Source organism: Mytilus californianus, unplaced genomic scaffold (genome assembly GCF_021869535.1).
Source record: "Mytilus californianus isolate M0D057914Y unplaced genomic scaffold, xbMytCali1.0.p SCAF_11, whole genome shotgun sequence".
In the NCBI taxonomy this organism is placed as follows: Eukaryota; Metazoa; Mollusca; class Bivalvia; order Mytilida; family Mytilidae; genus Mytilus; species Mytilus californianus.
In genome coordinates, this window is record NW_026262593.1 from 12,744,051 (window position 1) to 12,757,272 (window position 13,222).

Genomic DNA, 13,222 nt, shown 5'->3' on the forward strand with positions numbered 1-13,222 from the left:
TTCTGACTTCTGCAAGTTTAATTATTTGCAGCTTTTACAAGACAAAAAACAAAAGATTTGATGTTTATCTGTTTAAATTTTTGTGGTTAATCTTGGACCATTTCATTATATTTGTAATTTATTTGGAGTTAAATTTCTGCACCGCCTTGTCCTGCAAAATTTGCTCAATATATAAATAAGAAGATGTGGTATAATTGCCAATGAGACAACTCTCCACCAGAGACCAAATGACATAACTTAGAATTTAACAACTATAGGTCACCGTACGGCCTTCAACAAAAAGCAAAACCCATACCGCATAGTCAGCTATAAAAGGCATTTCTTTCTATTCGTAATTATTATACTGAAAAATCTGAATTAAGACCAGCAAAATAGCAAAACTCTATATAAATCGCTATGTTGCCAGAGCCGTCAAAATAGCTCTAATTTTAAAAAAGAGGCCGGAGCTGGCAAAATAGCCATTGCCTTTAGTAAATATTTGAAGGTTTTAGTACATTGTATCTCTTAATATACGAATGATCAATAGTCCCAGTTCAAGTAAAGAAACTTTCCCTTACATATGTATAAATGTTATCTATACTATTTTGCAGTATATATACTATCAGTTTCTACTATTTTGATAACAACAGAGTCATAGCTATCAGTGTTTCAAGTGCGGCGCCGAACTAACTGTGTGTTAATACTTTAACATCTGTATGTATATAGTATTCTAAAAATGTTTTTTTTTTGCATTTTCTACTTGTAAACTTGAGCGACGAATTCACAACTAAACAAAAGTCCAACTTGACTAATGGAAAGTTAGTGGGTCAGTCGGCCCAGAGACATATATAACGTTGTAGATCTATATGAAATAAGAAAACAAAAGTTTGATCCTTAAATTCCAATTACTTATAAAATATGTAAATGTCAGGTAACTTATATCGGTGTACAGATGAGAACAAATCTAATTAAAAAAAACACTGTTAATGGCATGAAAATAATTGTAAACAGTGTGGATTCCCTCGATAAGCATGCTGTACATTAATTACTAGTTTCTGTCCCTATACCGTAAAGTTACTACAACAATCATGGAATTTGAAGAAATTCAGTCCCAGGACGGATTGGACGTGCGATCAGTATTAAAGCTTGAAAATGAAAACCTTCATAAATCAAGTCTTCCAAGATCATGTCATGTCAATATTAAACATACGAATCGTAGCTGTGATGGGAGGTATCCTGGTAGAACACGGTCTCGCAAACTTCCTAGCTGCACAACTGACTGGGATATTATAGACTTGGATTCCGTTGGTGTCTATTATAAAGATAAGCCAGATACAATATCAACGTTACTTGACATGGTTTACAGTCAAACAAAGATTTTTGAAAGTTTAACTTCAGAACAATCAGAATTTGTAAAAACTTTAGAGAACTGTTTTACGTTCTCATTTGACATCAGTGACTTACTGGTTTATTCTAGTCAAAAATTAGACATGTTATTAATAGACAGTATCAAAGAAGATGTGACTGAAAGTGGAAGGTAACAATCCATGTACACAACAGGGCACTCACTATGGCGAGTCCTGGACTCATGGCAATCTGTCAAGACCTGTCATTTAAAAAAACTGATGAGTCCATTATTAAAGATGCACCAAGTTGTAAAATATTGTATCAAATGAGCCAAGACATCTTTTTAAAGCAAAAGTTTATAAATTGATCTAAATTTGATGTCATTTCCTTGCATTATTTTGAAACAGAGACTTCAATAATAAATTGTTTAGATTTCTCTGCTTCTTAATTCTCACTGTTGGACTGTAACCATGGTTATAAAAGTCCAGGAGGGACTCGCTACAAGAATCCTTAGTGAGAACCCTGATACAATATTTTGAAAATTAAAACAACACAAAAACAGTAATGTAGGGAATTTGAATCACTACTGCAAGGATCCGTTATGGTGCAGTCCGGTGTATACACGCACCTAAGGCTTTTGGCTTCACATTGGTAATCTCATAAAACCAATAATCTGATAATATTGTGTGAACAATTTATGACATACTTTAATTTCATGAAATCTTCTTTATGCATGGTTTCACCCTTAATATTTGATGTAATGTGTGTCCAAAATTAGGGAAACTTCTGTCTTGACAGTTCCTTAAATGTCTGGTGATTTCACACATGCCTTCTAAAAATAGCTAATCTTAAATACAGGAAATATAGTTCAGTTTGAACCAAACGGATTGCCAGGTATATATATGGAGCAAATTTTATTTCATTTTGAAAAAATTTGACTTGCATGACTCAAAATGAAATCAATTTTATCTGATGATTTATTTTTTTTTATGGAAAATGGCTAAATATGGTTAATCATGGGATTACAATTATAAATTTAAGCTTGAACTTATCAATTTTAATCTTTATTGTCCCTTCGGAAGACTATCACGACTATAACAATTAAAAGAACGATTCTATTTGTGTTACATTGCGGATATGACGAAATCAGGTAATGCGCGATATCACCGGCCACACGGACACAAGGGATTCTACTGTACTGTCATCTAGCATGCATTTATTATGCAAGATCTGACACATTCTCTAAATATTGGAAATATCTATGAGGGTGTTAGCCCTATTGGGTGTATCTAATTAAAACCAAGATATTATCGTCATTGCAGAATGATAGTTTTCCATAATTTAGGAGGGGTTCTTTCAGCAATTTGACCATATGTTATTGAAAAGCATGATTCATGTAGGGTATCCAATTTCATTTAACAACAACTTGTAAATATGGAATACTGAAATTATCTGCAGACAAATTCTTTTACTACATTATTAAAAACTTTTTGTTTGTGCTTATTTACACAAGGAAATGCAGCGTTTTTTTTTGTTTTTTTAACATGTCATTGGTAGATACATGTGCAGGGTCATGACATCATCACTTTGAGAAAAGAAAATACTTTTATTAATTTGAAAAATGAATTTATGTTCCTCTTCAATATTGTGTAACTTGTTGATTCTAGTTGACATAAATTCATGATTAGTTCATATTTAAATAGCAAAGGAAGAAGAGCTTAGAAATATTAGACAAAATAAAGATATGATCAGTTCATTTGACATGCGTCATCTCTTCTTACCACAGGGGCCTCGGTGGCCGAGTGGTCTAAGTAGTTACTACTGTAATCACTAGCCAGTCAACACTGAGGTTGTGAGTTCGAACCCCGCTCGTGCAGGTGCACTCGACTCCAATCTTAATTGACTAGGATTGTCAGTTTTCCTACCGAAGGTCAGTGGTTTTCTCCGGACACTCCTGCTTCCTCCACCAATAAAAACTGGCCGCCACGAAATAGCCCAAAAGCGGTGCTTAAAAGTGGCGTTAAAACACCAAAAATCAATCAAATCAATCAATGTTCTTATCACAAAAAGCAAAATATGACATTAATTATAAAAGAAGATGTGGTATGATTGCCAATGAGACAACTCTCCACAAGAGACCAAATGACACAGAAATTAACAACTATAGGTCATCGTACGGCCTTCAACAATGAGCAAAGCCCATACTGCACAGTCAGCTATAAAAGGCCCAGAAATGACAATGTAAAACAATTCAAACAAGAAAACTAACGGCCCAATTTATGTACAAAAAATGAACGAAAAACAAATATGTAACACATAAGCAAACGACAACCACTGAATTACAGGCTCCTGACTTGGGACAGGCACATACATACAGAATGTGGCGGGGTTAAACATGTTAACGGGATCCCAACCCTCATCCTAACCTGGGACAGTGGTGTAACAGTACAACATAAGAACAAACTATAAAAATCAGTTGAAAGAGGCTTAATGTTTAGATTATGTGGAAATTTCTATTATTTAGTTAGTTGCTAGATTTTTAAGTGACTGTAACTAGTCCTCGTACCCATGAAATTTCATGCAAAATTCACTAGAATAGTAATTTGTTTTTGGCTTGTTACAAGGTGATTTTCATTCCAATCCTATGGTACTAAGCCTTACTTTTACTAACCCTTTATATGATACAAGAATATTTCCAAATGGACATGATGAAGTTCCTGTTAAAAAAAATATTTGATATATATATATATATACTGCTGCAATACGGTAAGCAGCAAATTTAACCTGAAAGTGTTGAAAGCAGATCAATTTTATAATTGTTATATCTTGAATCAATATTGAATGTGTTGTAACAGAATGCCCACCAGGGCCTCTTTTTTGTAAATAAATTTGTAATTCTGTATTCTTTAGATTCTTGTGGGACAAATCAATAACAGCATGTACATTATATTAATATAAAAATAAGTAGATGTGGTATGATTGCCAATGAAACAACTATCCACCAGAGTTCAAATGATGTGGATATAAGCAGTACTAGTTGTGGGTCACTGAAAGGCTTTCAACAATGGGAAAAACCCATACAGTTTATCATGTTTAGTCAGCTGTAAAAGGCCCTGACATTCAAATATATATGAAACATATATGCATGCATCATTAAACAAAAAAAAGTAAAACACAAAACAAAGAAAAAGTGTATAACTCATGATAAACAAAAAGAAAATACAGGGAGACAAATTAAACAAAAGCACAGGTGTTATATGTATATGATAAGTTTTAAATGTACTATACAAATGCATATATATATATATAAGGTTCCCTTATCCTGCTATGTGATTTTTTTTAAAGATGTAAATGAAATGTGGGAAATTTGAATTTAAATTTTTTTCTATCATTGCTTGTTTAACAAAATTGCAACTTGACTTCCTGCATAAATACTATACATTTAACATTATTGATTTCAGAATTCTGACTAATCTTGGTGAACATTTTATTAGAAATTTGATATTGATGATAAAGTGTTATGATTTTAAAAATGGAGAAAACATGAGGAAATATGGAAGAAAATGTGGATCAGAAGCTGTGTTTATAGATTTGTTTACAATATTTATAAGAATGACTGGTATTTTAGCTTGGTATGTACGTTAGTCCAATACAAAAGCAATCAATGACAAAATGATAAAAAAAATTGATGTGAATGGTTTATAACAGCAATATCTTAAATGAGTACAATAATTATATATACAGATGGACATTCAATTATTTTTTCAGAGCTTATTCAATACAGTATTGATATAAAAATAAGGAGATTGTGGTATGATTGCCAATAAGACAACTATTCACCGAAGTTCAAAATAAGTTGATTTTAGTGAATATAGGCAACCATATGGCCTTCAACAATGAGAAAAACCCATATGGTATTGTCAGCTATAATAGGCCCCACATGAAAAATATGAAACAATTCAATTGTGAAAACTAACGGCCTAATTTATAACAAAACAATTTGCGAAAAACAAATATGACAAACATGAACCGACGACAACCACTGAACTACAGGCTCCTATTGAAGCTATTATTTAGTGTTAGACAGTTAGAATACTGGAATATATTTTTCTTAGTTGACTTCTGTAACTAGGGTTTTTGTTGATGTTTGATTGCTGTCGCACTGACCATAACCTCACATCCCTTTTCATTCTTTTATTCATTTTGTATACATTATCATATATGGATTAATATTTTCTGTGTTTTCAGTCCAGGAGCAATGTTCAAGTCGACTATGAACATTCTTCAGAAAAGTGTGACAACAGAACCAGATGTTGTGATTCTTTCTGGAAACATACTTGAAAATCCCAGAGCGGTGTGTGCTGTGTCTGTTGCAGAGGTAAGATCACAATTTGAATTTGCCACAAGTCATGAAAGTTCCTTTTTTTAACAAGTTTAAAAATTTGTAGCCACTTTTAAATCGGGTATAGAAACCAGGTGAGCGACATGTACTCTTTGGAGCTTTTAGAAGATACCAATGGGTGATAAAAAACAACAAGTCATAAAAAGACATACTGTATCTTGGCTGAAAACAACAGTCATCAAAACACTGCACAGTACAAATACAGGCTGAGCAACAGTAACATAAAAAAAGTGAACCCTGCCTAAGGGTCAGCAGTTACTGCTTCACTAATGAACATGTCTCATCATTTCTGTTAAATTCAATTCTGTGTTTCTATTGACTTGAAACTACAAGAGAGGCGAAAGATACCAAAGGGACATTCAAACTCATAAGTCAAAAATTAACTGACAACGCCATGGCTAAAAAAGAAAAAGACAAAGAGACAAACAATAGTACACAAAACACAACATAGAAAACTAAAGACTGAGCAACACGAACCCAACCAAAAACAGGGTGATCTCAGGTGCTCCGGAAGGGTAAGCAGATCCTGCTCCACATATGGCACCCATCCTGTTTCTCATGTTAGTACAAACCATGTAATAAGTCTTAATCGGTAGGTCACATTCGGGTAAAAGGGGACGGGATTGTAGTTAGGACACTTGGAACATGTCCGCTATCATCTGGGAAACGGATATTCCATAACGGTCAACCAACTCGTGATGGCGTCCGTAAAATTTTCGAAGGGATGATTTCAACTTCACCACTTAGAACTCTTGGAATAATACAAAATTAGTTAGATTTCTCGTTTGAATTGTTTTACATTTGTCATTTTGGGGCCTTTTAAAGCTGACTATGCGGTATGGGTTTAACTCATTGTTGAAGGCCATACGGTGACCTATAGTTGTTAATTTCTGTGTCATTTAGTCCCTTGTGGAGAGTTGTCTGATTGGCATTTATGCCGCATCTTCTTATTCTTATATTGAGAACGCTAACAACTCAATTTTCCATATAAGCAATATTTTCAAAATGCATATCTCTTTTCTAAATTAGTTGATCCGCACTGATTTTTGACCTTGCTAGACATTGCTGAAATAAAGCTAAAACATAAATTTCGTAACAATCCTTGAAGAAATGTAGACTTTTATAAATTTTTACTTGGATGGAGAGTTGTCTCATTGGCACTCATACCACATCTTCTTATATCTATTGGGAGTGCAATGCAATGCAATTTTTCATATAATGAATATTTCCAATGGGCATAACTCTTTTTTAAAAATAGTTAATTGACACTGATAATTTTGTACATATCCCACACACTGCTGATATAAACCTTTGATATAAACTTGATGAAAATCTGGCAAGAACTGTTCATTTTAGAGCGCTTTCAATGCAATTTTTCTTATAATTCATATTTCCAAGGGCATAACTCTTTTAAAAGTAGTTGATTAGTACTTATTTTGGAACTTGTCTGAGACATTGCTGATATAAACCTTTGATTTAATTTCATGAAAATCAGGCAAGTGTTGTACATGTGAGAGCGCTTACAAGACTGGACAAACAGACACTGGATATTTCTATGTTCCTTGAAAAGTGTCGCATGGGGGACAAAAAAGGACCTAATAAGAAAAGCAATAACAAACAAACATTGTTTAAAATTTCAGATGCAATTTGTGGATAAAAGTATGCGTTATTGTCATCATGGACATACAAGATTTAAGAAAACCAGTCAGAAAGAGCCTGAACCATCATCATCATCATTATCATCATCATCTGGTGATAGTGAACAATCAGATTATGATGAGGAAACTGTTCATGGGAAACCACATATTTTCAAGAGAATTCCCCCAAAACTATTAGCACAGCATGGTGGACAACTTCTAGTGCTTTCTCAGCTATATACCGGTCAACATTTCACCAAGGAGAAGACTAAAAAGTTCATTCCTGGAATGATCGTTATGGGAACCCAGGTAAGAGATTTATGGAATAGACATCAGGTAGAAAATTGGGTCTTCAATGTAGCTATGGTCATTCCACTGATAGTGATTAAAAAAATTAGGGAAACTAGCTTAACCTCCCCCATGTCTTAATGGGCCTGTCCCAAGTAAGGAATAGTTTTGTTCTTGTAAATGTTTATGTGTATAGCTGAGATGAACTTTATAACATTGCTTAGTCTACCCATTATTTTCTTGCATGCACTGAATTTCATTGATTGCAACACATGGGGATGTTCTTTTTTTTATGCCCCTGTCATTAGCATTCTCTAACTTAGTTTGCCTCAACCAAATGTTATGAAACTTATACACAACACATATGACCACCAAACACAGATCAAGTTTGAATTTGGTTGGCTTCACTTTCACCGTTCTTGAGTTCCTTTATAAATGGGAAAATTGTCAAATTTGCAGTTTCCGCAATCTAATTTTAGTTTGCATCAATCAAATGTTATGGAACTTATACACAATGCTTATAACCACCAAACACAAATCAAGTTCGACTTTTGGGGGTGTCACTTTCGCCGTTCTTGAGTTATGTCCCTTTGTAAATTGAAAAATTTGTTCATTGAAGAATTTGCCATATATTTTCAAGCGGGGACATCTGTATCCCATGGACACATTCTTCATTTATTTTATAAAGTTTTGTATTTCAGAGATAAAAGAGCTTGTTAATTCATATTTAGTATACAGATTCTTTATGGTTTGAAGTTTCAGTCTTGCCCTTGAATGATGATTTGTAACAAATTTCAAAGTTCTTTTTATTATCTTTAATGAAAAGTAAAATAATAGACAGAAACTGTAAACAGCAAAAATGATCAGCAATTCAAGATTTACTAAAATGTCAATATGACTGAAACAATCAATTGATATAAACTCGCCAGGTAACCATAGTAACTCCCCAAATATATTGTTCTTAGTCTTTGCTTTTTCTCATGTCTGCTTTGAAGTGTCCTGCTTAAAGGTATTTTTAAAGTATAAACATGATAAATGCTGTAATGACATTTCATTATTTGTGTTTTCAGGTGACTTTTACATTACTTGAATACAGTGTTAACCATATGAAAGATTTATTCCTAAATAATGTAAATGGAAAAGAAAGAAGCTACATATATTACACAGATCCAATGGATTACCTCAAGCAGGAGGATCGTAATTTATTGTTGGAATCAATTGTGAGGTTGAGTAATATCAAACAGTGATTTAAAGTGTACCATCAGTTAACCCTGAGGAACAAAGATCCAAGATATCATGATGTAATAATTGAGAAACATTGCCCAAGAATACATAAACATATGATTGAGGAACATGGATCCTATATATACAGTAGCGTAACCTTGAGGAACAGAGATTCAAGATATCATGACGTAATATTGAGAAATGTTGCCTCAAAAAATCATTAACATTAGATTAAAGAACATGGATCCTATATATACAGTAGCGTAACCTTGAGGAACAAAGATCCAAGATATCATGACGTAATATTGAGAAATACAACCCAAAAACATATAAACATAAAGAAATGCAAAGAAGTTTCAGCTTATAATATGATGCATGGATGCTGTCTGGATATCCTGACGTCAATATTAGGTTTCCAAATAAAATGTTTGAGCCATAAATAATATCTTAATCAAATTTGGTTTGATAATGACCAATGGGGTGAGAAAGAACCCCTATTGGTTTTAGGATCAATAGGTCAAGGTTACAGCAGCTGCAATATTGTAAAAAAAAATTGTTTCTGGATGTTATCCCCATGTCTAGTATCTTGAAAACTATAATAGATATATAGAAACTTTAAAAGCAAAAATGGTCAGCAAAACATGATCTCCAAATAAGTCAAACATGGAATTACTGCCCTTTAATGATGGTTATATTTGATTTTTTGGTGAAAACAGTGAAAATGATCAGCTAACAAGTTCTATAAATAGGTTAACATAGGGAGATTGTCATTTTACCCCTGTTGTTGCCATTAAATATGATTTTAACGTTGTCATCAGTTGTTGAATTTAACCAAACTTGGCAACAATAATCAATGGGGTATCTAGTTTAAAAAATGTGTCTGATGACCTCATTTTTGTCTTATTATCCCGAAAACTATAACAGATAGACAGAAACTTTAGATGGCAAAAATGAGCAGCAAGACAAGATCTACAAATAAGTCAACATGGTCGAAATCATCAGTTGAGACCTTATTGAAGTTGTTACCCTTTAATAACAATGTTTTCTGGATTTACCTTCATCAGGAAGTCTCAAAGTCGAATATTTGATAGACAAGGATGTATAAATACAAATATCATCTGGACACTTTAGTCCAGAAATGATAAAAAATGTTAAAGATTCAATTGGTACAACAAAAAAATAAGTCACAATGGTCTTTGGATTCGTTATGTATATCATTTGTTTATTATTACATAATTTTGCCTAATTTGTGTTTTATATGAAAAATCTTGGAAACTTTAATCATAGCATACAAAAAAATTAAGAGGGGAAGGAAGGCTTGCCTCTTATTTCACTTACGAAGCTTCCTTTGAAATTGTTTAAAAATTGTCATAGTAATAATGATAATTTGACGACATATTATCTTGCTATAAGAACAAAAATATTGTAAAGTAAGAATTTAAAACCTTATTTATATATGCATATGTCCAAGACAGTGATCAAATTGTAATATCTTTCATAAAACGATAGACCAGTTATTGATGCAACAGATGAATTAACACTTGATAACAACTGTTTCGCTGTTGTTGTAGTGTTGAATTTATCTACTGTTTTTGACGTTATTGATCATCCAATTCTGATTAAACGTCTGAAATATTTCTGGAATATCCGGCAATGTCCTTTTCATGAATTAAATCTTACCCAAGCAACATACCGTAACATATTGCTATTAATTGAATGCTACCAGATAACATGCAGCTACATTATGGCGTGCCACAATTTCCGTAAAATTGTAGTGTCCTAAACCTTTTGAGAAAACTTTCCGACATCACAATATGAGTAGCTACCATGACGCTCAAGTGTATCTTGTAATCAAACAACTTGATAACTGGAATGTAGTATCAAAAAGACTGGAGGTCTGTTCGACAGACATAAGTGTGTGGATGAGTTCAAATTTAATCAGGACAAGGTTGAGCTTATTGTTTTTGCTTCTAAACATTGAAGAAAGAACTTATCATATTGCCGCCTTACTTTCGATGCATCTTTCGTTACTTGTCCTTCATTATTTAAAAAACATGGGTTTTTTTCTTTGGCAAGACATTAAGTACGGAAAAACAAACTAGTGCAATATCGTAATCATGCTTTTTTCAAATTTGCAATATTGGACGCATTTGATCATTTGAAACAAAGGGCGTGTTTAAAACTTAAATCATTAAACTTCTAATCACTCGGCATGACTTGGAACGCCTGCATTAATGTACAGGACAAATGTATCTTTATTATATAAGTTTTAACGTGTTTAGAATACAGTTGCTACACTGGTCACCTTATTACAACTGTTCCCATATCACTCAATTGGCTTTCAGTACGATACTGCTGCTGTACACATTCAAAACCATATACAATCGTGCTTCTATGTACCTAAAAGAACTTGTTATGAAAATAAGAAGATGTGGTAAGATTGCCAATGAGACGACTCTCCACCAGAAACCAAAGGGCATAGAAGTTAACATCTTTAGGTCACCGTACGGCCTTCAACAATGAGCAAAACCCATACCCCATGTAAGCTATAAAAGGCCCCGAAATGACAAATGTACAATAATTCAAACCAGGAAACTAATGGCCTGATTTATGTACAAAACAATGATAGAAACACAAATATGATATACAGCAACGACAACCACTGAAGTACAGGCTGCTGACTTGGGACAGACACATACACAATATTGCGGGGTTAAACCAGTTTGCTGGTGCCAAACACTTCCTGTAACCTGGGACGGTTGTGTAATAGTACAACATAAGAACAAACTATACAAATCAGTTGAAATTGGCTTAACTCGTCAAATCGACACAAAGCAGAAAAACATCTAACAAAAACACAGACTGGATGTGGCAGGGTATTAATACATCCCGACAAAAAAAAGTAAGTTCAGATCTGAGAGTACTCGCAGTTACTGACAGCTAGTTCAAAGCCAATAACAACTTGTAAAAAATCATGCATCTAAGACTAAAATATCAATCAGTACACATCCAACATCCAATGGACTTCGTATAAAGACATCATTAACAGTCAGAGAAAAACATGACCTTGTGATCAAGATACAGGTATCAACAACTTGTAGAGCAATGAACGTGCATATGTATATAACAATAATATTTAGTTTGATTTTAATTTACTGATAACAAAATCAATTTTTATACCAATAAAAACATTATTCAAAGATATAATTACAGTATTGCATTGGGAATCTTTTTGAATATGTTTATTTAAAGGATCGATAAGTTTACCAGGAACGCATCTTAATTTCCGGGCTCGATAAATCACATCTCCGTAAAAAATTAGGATGTACTTTCCCGTTTGAAATAGGTTTTCCTTCACAGGTACAGCTAAACTTCAAAAACCAAATCATTGTATCTATGGAAGAATTTAGTAAAGGTTTTAAGTAATGTGTGGTTACGAAATCCCTGACTTAATAATTTACCAGTAATACTTATGTTACGTTCATTAAAATCCGAAACGTCAGTACTTCGAACGAGTTGTGATATATACACCGTAAGATGGTGCCAAAGAAACATCACAGTTCAAAAAAGGAAAATTAACAATAGGGAAAAAAAAAATCGTCCCTTTTGTCGTAAACGTTTGTGTAGAACTGAAATATCTAAATCTAGGAAAGGACAGTTACCGCTTATATTTGATTTATTTAAAGTAAGTTTCAATGGGTAAATTTCGGCAATACATTTAGAAAATTCTTGATTATGTAACGAAAAAATATCATCAAGATAACGGTAAGTGTAGTTAGTCTGTACCAGCCGTCACGATCTCTGTTATGAGTATACAACCACCACGTATACGCACTACAACTTGTGGGGTAAAACGATTTGATAAAGGAACCTTATTGAATAGCCTTCTCTGCAATCTGAGCAATGAACAGACGCTTCGAACTTTACAGAGGTACAAAAAAAGAGTATGTGAAAATGTATATTTTTAGACAGGGTTATGAATAAGAACGACTCTAACCGACACTTCCACCATCACAATTTGATTTCTCGATACGATGTGTCTGTGTCTCAAATTACAAACGACTTAATGTCAGAATATTCGTCTGATCTATAAATTACAGATTGTTTCCTTTTCCCTATTGTGACATATTATGTGGATTCGTGTCGCTTACCCTGTCGACACGCCGGTATCACTTTAAGAGATCATTCTACTCCCTCAATTTATCTTTTTTTCCTTTATTTGTATGTTATGAATGGAGTTTAAGGTTTGAATATTCATCAGTAAACTACTGTTGGTCATAATTAAACCGTAACGGAAATTTTGAGGAAAAAAGTCAATAATATACAAAGATTCAAATATCTGACA

General features: G+C 33.3%; 2 protein-coding genes across 2 annotated transcripts; both read left to right on the forward strand.

Moving 5' to 3' along the window:
* The first annotated feature begins 1,062 nt into the window (after positions 1-1,062).
* LOC127720793 (uncharacterized) lies at positions 1,063-4,971 on the forward strand. Its single transcript, XM_052227545.1, has 2 exons — positions 1,063-1,516; positions 4,788-4,971. The coding sequence occupies exons 1-2, from the start codon at positions 1,068-1,070 to the stop codon at positions 4,969-4,971; spliced, it is 633 nt and encodes a 210-aa protein (XP_052083505.1). The 5' UTR covers positions 1,063-1,067.
* A 607-nt stretch (positions 4,972-5,578) lies between these two features.
* LOC127719572 (uncharacterized) lies at positions 5,579-9,423 on the forward strand. Its single transcript, XM_052225793.1, has 3 exons — positions 5,579-5,704; positions 7,369-7,674; positions 8,724-9,423. Exons 1-3 carry the CDS (start codon positions 5,585-5,587, stop codon positions 8,898-8,900), a joined length of 603 nt encoding a protein of 200 aa, XP_052081753.1. The 5' UTR covers positions 5,579-5,584; the 3' UTR covers positions 8,901-9,423.
* The last annotated feature ends 3,799 nt before the right edge of the window (positions 9,424-13,222 follow it).